Consider the following 7,077-nt stretch of genomic DNA (forward strand, 5'->3'; position numbering starts at 1 on the left):
GTACCACCAGGGGTGCCGTGAGGGAAGTCAAAGTTCCCGTGCCCCTGGTAACTGTTTCCTAGCACACAAAATAAAAAAAACATTTAATACATGAGAACATTTCTTACAGTTATTTTAAACTTTCTGTAGTATGCTTGAGCTGCATACTACCTTGGCTGCTGTATTCACTGTTGTTGCCCCCTTGCTGAGAAGGTAGTGATGGGTAGGGTGACGGTCCGGGGCCGAGCTGAGCTATCATCTCCATCACGTTGGGCATGATCATCTGGCTGGGACTCATTGTCTTAAATCTCTTGGCCAGCGGTCCATCTGGATCCTCCTTGATGTGGATGTCAGATTTGATAGCCACAGGCCGCCAACTACATGTCGGGTCGATGGTTACCTCTTCAAACTCCGAGCTGGTGAAATACAGGTGAAATCAAATGGTTAAGATACAAAAAAGTTTGGAGAAATATTATATGCATTACAAATTTCTTTCTTGCCTCAACTTACTTTTGGATGGCGTTCAAGATTCCCCACATGTACTGGTCCACTTCCAGTCCCTCTAACAACGCTGTTTTACTGAGGAGAGAAGAGGCAGGGCTTAACATGCTGAGAGAGACAGCTGTGTGGATTACAGTCAAAAACTATAAAGAGGGTAAATACTGCTAGGAATCTGAAATGAAAGCTTACTTGCATACAGGACATCGCCATGTCCCCCGCTCACAGTTCAGTTGTAAATATGATTCCAAATCAAAACACTGCAAGAACAAGAGAACAATCACACTTTTCATCCAGTAAACTACTTTAAAATTCTTTGTCCCTGAAGGCATCAGATTGTTGACTCCCAGTGTGTTTATCTATCCCTGTATTGCTTACCTGAACGTGTTTGCAGTCATGGCCTCTCGCTGGAAGCTGTATTCGCCGGAAGGTGATCGGACATTTGAGGGAAACCTTGATGGCCGTCTGCTCCACGCCGTCCTCTCCGTTGAGCGTGGCATTGCCCGATGATGCTGCTACGCTGCTGAAGTTCCTCTTAACTTTAAAGCAGAAGGAGATAAATACCATGTGTAAGAAAGGACTCTGAGAGTGATCGGGACTTTAGGGAGTGAAATGTGACTGCGTTCTTGTGTGAATACCTTTGGTGATGCAGTGCTCTGCAGGCAGAAGCCTCTTCTTCAGTAAGCCCTGGAGGACAGAGCGTACCGAGGGCCTGTGGACCAGCTGCAGCACAAACAAGTGCGACTGCGGGAAGACACATCACTGTCACCATCACAAACATTCTCCACACTTGTATTAGTTTAATCCTTTCAACATGTGTATCCGGAAGAAAAAAAAACCTGACAGATCAATTTTTTATTTTGTTATAAGCTACTTTTATTTATCTGGCATCTATTTTTTGTGTCAGGATTTGTATAAACCTCTTTATATTAGTTCTGGAGATTTGTGCACTCACACAGCAGCAGGCAGTGACTGTGATTTGGATTGTGTTCCTTCCCGGCTGGCATACGTGTTTCAAGTGCAGGGGTTTGTGGGATGTCTTATTGTCGCCCCTCTCAATGGTGAGCGGTGTGGCGTTGACGCTGACTTGGACTGAAGCCGGCCAGTTGGTGTTCATCTGGCGGTCTTCGTGATGATAGCACTTGAACTGCAGCTCCAGGTCCGATCTGAAGGGAAACGAGCAAAGAATGCAAACATTATAAGTGGTATGGAGTGTTAGGTCGCACATGGAGGAAAACAGCACATTTTTACATATCATTCAAGTTAATGGCGTACATGGTCGTACATGCTTGAGAGGGAAGTAAAAGTAATTACAGCAGCATCATAGAAAACGAATGACCTTCTCCAGAGTTAGCTGAGAATAGCAGTAGTTTGATTTTTTGAATAATTCTCGGCCACAGAGAGTATGACTGCACAACCTTTTCAATCAGCTTGACAAGGGTTAAGATGAACTGAAGAATACCCATTGGTTCTTGACTGCAGGACTCTTATGTGAAAAAGAATTTCCAAGAACTTCTATCTGTTTCAGTTGTAAGGTTGATTGTCCTCCACAGAACTATGGATGGACACATTATTATATATGTTTCTCAGACATGTTTTTTTCTCACAGTTTTGAATGGGTAATTCTCCTTGTACTGTTGTCCTTGTCAACGCTAACTCCACTGCTAACTCCAGTACACATTGTTTGTCCAAAAACAAGAATACGTTCCCTCACTGGCTTCCCACTCATGAGTTCTGCCAGTTGTATTTGATGAGGCATCTATGTATACGGATTATTTAATCAAGGCTGATCTTGTCAGAGGAAAATAGTAGTAACTTGAGAGTAGTGCCTTGTGGGATCCCATGGGATATTACCTATATGGCTTTTTTTCCAAATGGTTCTACTGTTAACCCCTTTGTGTATTTGTCTGCCAAATCTCAAGAACTGTAACCACTTTAACCACAGTTTAAGTTCTATTGTTCTTAAGAAACTGTCTTTATTATGGTCACCACAACCATCAAAAAGATTTTTCATCTATTGTTCTTAAGTTGCTTTTACCAACAACCAGCATTTGGGTTCCCGGAAAAATTCTTGCACTTGAAAAGCCATATTGATGAGAATGTTTGTTTATTTGCAATGTTAAACGTATCAGTTTTCAAAAAGAAGGCGCTGGAATTGGGAAAAATAAAACTATTGTATGATGAAACACTCACAGGGGGGGTAGAATATCTGGTAAGAATATCTAAAAATATACAATATGTTGATTCAGTATGTGATGCCTTACCTCCACATTAGCGTCTGATGTACAGAGGGCCGTAAGTGGAAGACATGGTTGCTGACAGCCAGGTTATGCTCTAGCCTGAAAGGCTCGAGGACTACCCCATCCCGTACTGGGAACGTCAGGCGCAGCTCCTCATTGTGGTTGGCTATATGGGTGGAGAAAAATGCCAGTGAGACAGCTACAAACTTTTAAAAGAGAAAATCATTTCTCTATTGGATATTTACCACTTACTGACCTGGTGGTGGAGGGAGAGCGGTGATATTTGGTTTGATGTCAGGAGGGAAGGGTGGCTTCACATCCTGGTTTGGCGACAGGTATGGGGGGATGTTACTTCCTGGAGTCATTGGAGGGGTGGGGTTGCCTGGCACTGGAGAGTGAGGGTAGTTACCCACCGGTCTGGGTGGCTATGGTGAAGACAATCAATTAGTAAATCATAATTCACAGGACTGTAAACAACACAACCAAGTGTATGATAATGTGATCAAACACAAGTGGTACTAAAATGCACTTACCCCATTCATATTACCCTGGTTGTACTGATATCCACTTCCAGGGAAGTTATTCGTTTGGCCGTTAAAAGGTGGCTCTTGCTGTAATTTCATTAAACAGGTTCAAAATTATTTTCTTCTCTTCACTTTGCTAAAAGACATATGATACGCTGCAAAATCCTGTAAATCCTAAAACTTTGGGGGGATAACAATCATACTGCACCTTATAATACTGGCCCATGGCACCGCTGGGTGGTGGGTATTGGCCCTGCAGCTGCTGTCCTGGCATCCTCTGGCCGGGGTAGTTGGGGGACGGCAGTGGCCTGGAGGCATTGGGTGTGGGGTACTGCCCTTGCTGGTTAGGGAACTGGTTGTTTGGTCCATACTGCTGTCCACCATAATTTGGCTGTGCATGCAGTGGTGACAAACACATTTAACATATAGCAAAGGAGCTAAATCCTTAAAGTGAAAGCACTGAATGCATATCCACTCACCTCGCCTGGGTACGGTCTTTTCATGCCCTGCATACCCATGCTCTGAGGCCGGGGACCTGCATAGCCTTGCTGGGGCATCCTTTGGCCATGGGCCGCGAAAGGCCCCATGCCTTGGCCCCTTGGCTGGTTCATTCCCATGGGGGGCCCACTCATGTTGGATGCATTCATGCCTGTGCCCATGTTCCCAGGGAGGGACGGAGGGCCGCGGGGTCCTGGCTGGTTCATGAACTGGCTGTTGTACGCCTGGTTTGGTCCCATCTGGAAAGAGGAACTCATCTGGAAGATAAAACGGGTTCCATCAACCATCTCGGAGACAAAGATAAAAACCTTTTTAACAAACAAAAGACAAAAATGTTCTAACCTTTCTAAAAATATGTGTGCTTTTGCTATTGCTAAATGTGCTGTTTAGCTCCATAACGACTGTGCTAAAGCTATTAATGAAAGGATAGTCCTGAAAAGCAAAGTAATTTAATTTATGAATACAGATCCTATCACACTGGTGATATCAGTTGTATGCCTTGTCCTACCGGTCCGTATTGGTTCATGTCCTTGTTCTGGGTTTCCTGCAGGGCAGCTACAGTGGCTGTGGCAGTGGCAGTTGCGGTGGCGGCAGCTGCCGCAACTGCAGCAGCCGCGGCTGCAGCGGCAGGCTGGGTGAAGTCTGAAGGAGGACGGGAGTGTGGAGGGATACCCATTCCACCAGGTCCAGGATTAGGCCCTCCTGGGTAGCTAAGACAAGAAGCAACAATACACAAGATATGACTACCATCACGAGGGATGAGTGTGATAAATGTAACTGAGAATTAATTCAATTATTACAATAAAAAATACTAATCCACTGTCCACTTACTTGCCAGCAAAGCCTCCTCCTCCGGGGTAGTTGGGTCGTCCATACATGCCCTGCTGCATGTAGCCCTGGTTGGAGTTGCCTTTGTTGGGGAACTGCTGCTGAGGACCGGGGAACTGAGGCGAGTTCATCCCTGGATTGTTACCAGACATACCTGAGCCCATAGGGTTACCCCCAGGGTTCATGGGATTGTTGTTGTTGGCCATGGGATTCCCCAAAACCTGTTGGGCATAGACACATAGAGACATAAACAGGAGGAACAGCAAATGCTGGATACTTTATAATCATGATGAAAAAAAAAAAAAAAAACTACAGGTCTGTGTGACTGCTGATCTTTCACCAGTGAAACACTGAACCAAGAAACTGCATTTTGAAAGCTGGTACCAGCAGAATTAAGAGGTGGAAGAGGTGATATGAATCTGTTATTATCAAAACTGAAACTGGGAAAAGAGGGGTCAGTTCTGCCACGGCATCAAAGCTCACATTAAGGTCAGCCAATTTAACTCTGTTGAACTGTGTTTCCTTAACTCATAATGAGGAACAAGGGTTTATATAAATATATATAACTTATAACTTGCCTCTCTCACTTCTTCACCTTTTAAGTCTCTTTTCTAACTGTCTCCTGGTGAGAAACCTTCTGTAACAAGATTTTAAAACTACAGGAATATGATCCTATCAGATGCAGTCCACTCAGACACGCTTTTACTAACTCAGACAGGTAGGCAGATCTCACCTGGCTCTGTGAGGTGTTTGTTACTCCCCAGACAGTGGTCACCACAGACAACGAACCTGGAGGCTGATTTGTGTTCTGTTGCCAGGGAACTGAGTCGTAGGGAAAAGACCCATCTCTGCAGGGGACGGAAAAAACACATCATGTAGGCAAAAGAAAAGTAAGTATATTTGCATTTGCTGAACGATACATTGTGACAACATTGTGTTGTAATTAATAACTACATGTACTAGGGGTTGGGAGGTACTGTTTGTCCCCACTGACTGACTGTGCTACAAGCGGTTAGTCTGGCAGTTTGTTTGGCCATTGATCCATAAGGAACACTGGGCTTCGTGTGGAGAGGAAGGGCTTTCCCCGAGGGCCCGGTCTGTCTGTTCACACACCCAACAAACACACACACACACAAACACACCTCACATGCATGCCAAAAAGTGCAGCAGTGTGAACACTGACCCGTGTGAGAGGCCGGGCTTCATGGAGCTCATTGGTGGCTGCATGGGCACTTTTCCCGGAGGCTCGTTCTGCCTGTTCTTCTGGTGACGGAGGAGGAGGAGGCGTCCCAGCTCCTCACACCACGAGGACAGAAGAGCTGGAGAGAGAGCAGAGGAAGAGTGTATCACTTGCTGTCGGACTCCTGTGAGAAATAACTGCAGAGGTAACGGCCCTCCACTGCAAGCGCTGCAAAAAAAACCCTGCAAAAACTGATTATGTGAAAGCAGTGGGGAGGTGAAACCACAACTTAGGAACAGAAGCTTCTGAGCAAAACTGGACAGAAAACTGAAAAGCAATGACCTGACTGACAAAATAGTGCATAAAATTATTGTGCAAAATACCCTGTGACAAGTAGTATGTAAGTCCCCATAACTATGCAACATTATTTAACATCCTATGGGCCGAGTAAAAGACTGCATTCCAGATGCTGTTGTGTCTTTTAGTCAACAGGCTTGATTAGATGAACTGTTTAATAGTTGTTTGAATTTTATTTTTACTTTACACAAATAAAAGCTTTTATTCTACTTGTGAGCTGGCTTATGTTTTTTGGATTTAAACGACTTATATTAAGCTTTTCACATCTTCAGAAGAGGAGCAGGATTGCGGAGGTTACTGTATTGCTTATATCCATCCTAGCAGCACATTAGCTGCTGGGATGCCATCAGTCGCATTTTCAGTTGTGTTCATCACCTTTCAGTGACTTGCAAATTAATTCAAAACTATTTACTGGGAAAATGAGGTGCAGATTTTCCGTGGGGGGAACGAATAAAACAGTGAAGTGAGAGATGTAACCTTGACTTAATACAGAAAGTGACAATACAGAAAAACAGTCAAAACAATCAAACAACAATCAAAACAGGGGTTGGTCTTAGGGCGTGGCTGGGAGCGGTGACTGCTTTGTTGTGACATCACAAAGTTACAGAAGTCCTGACAGCTCGTATTCAGGGACAGTTTCTGAATACGAGCTGTGTGCATTTCTGTGCGGACTGAGCACTTTTATACTTTTACAGTATAAATATAGAACCTGGACCTGCTTTATAATCAAAAAAGACATTTCTATAATATGGGACCTTTAAGGATGGTGCCGTTACAGTTCATGTCGGGATGTAGTGATGCATCCCGACATGGTGCAGCTTTCGGGGACCTGAAGCAGTTTCCTTCTTTGCCCAGTTTTTACTATTAAGCCTTGGTTTAAGTGAACTACAGTATGTTAGGGCCCTGTATTACCATAACATTAATATAAGTACAGTGGGGTCCAGTTGGAGAGTGGTCTCAAATGCACAGTACC

At 44.4% G+C, this 7,077-nt stretch overlaps 1 protein-coding gene across 1 annotated transcript in view; it reads right to left on the reverse strand.

Moving 5' to 3' along the window:
• LOC111657108 (zinc finger MIZ domain-containing protein 1-like) overlaps positions 1-5,886 on the reverse strand; it is a gene marked incomplete at its 5' end in the record, with an annotated part of 10,617 nt that extends 4,731 nt beyond the window's left edge. Inside the window, 16 exons of the mRNA XM_023409103.2 lie at positions 5-58; positions 151-395; positions 490-558; positions 670-737; positions 856-1,016; positions 1,116-1,221; positions 1,433-1,643; positions 2,742-2,883; positions 2,974-3,142; positions 3,251-3,328; positions 3,450-3,632; positions 3,721-3,996; positions 4,248-4,449; positions 4,571-4,788; positions 5,301-5,415; positions 5,751-5,886. Of these exons, the coding sequence (XP_023264871.1) occupies positions 5-58; positions 151-395; positions 490-558; positions 670-737; positions 856-1,016; positions 1,116-1,221; positions 1,433-1,643; positions 2,742-2,883; positions 2,974-3,142; positions 3,251-3,328; positions 3,450-3,632; positions 3,721-3,996; positions 4,248-4,449; positions 4,571-4,788; positions 5,301-5,415; positions 5,751-5,886 (2,433 nt within the window). The remainder of the gene's footprint in view (positions 1-4; positions 59-150; positions 396-489; positions 559-669; positions 738-855; positions 1,017-1,115; positions 1,222-1,432; positions 1,644-2,741; positions 2,884-2,973; positions 3,143-3,250; positions 3,329-3,449; positions 3,633-3,720; positions 3,997-4,247; positions 4,450-4,570; positions 4,789-5,300; positions 5,416-5,750) is intronic.
• Positions 5,887-7,077: the final 1,191 nt, after the last annotated feature.

The sequence above is a fragment of the Seriola lalandi genome, unplaced genomic scaffold, assembly GCF_002814215.2.
Source record: "Seriola lalandi dorsalis isolate HSWRI2012SDOR001 ecotype SW California unplaced genomic scaffold, Sedor1 jcf7180002054383, whole genome shotgun sequence".
NCBI classification, from domain to species: Eukaryota; Metazoa; Chordata; class Actinopteri; order Carangiformes; family Carangidae; genus Seriola; species Seriola lalandi.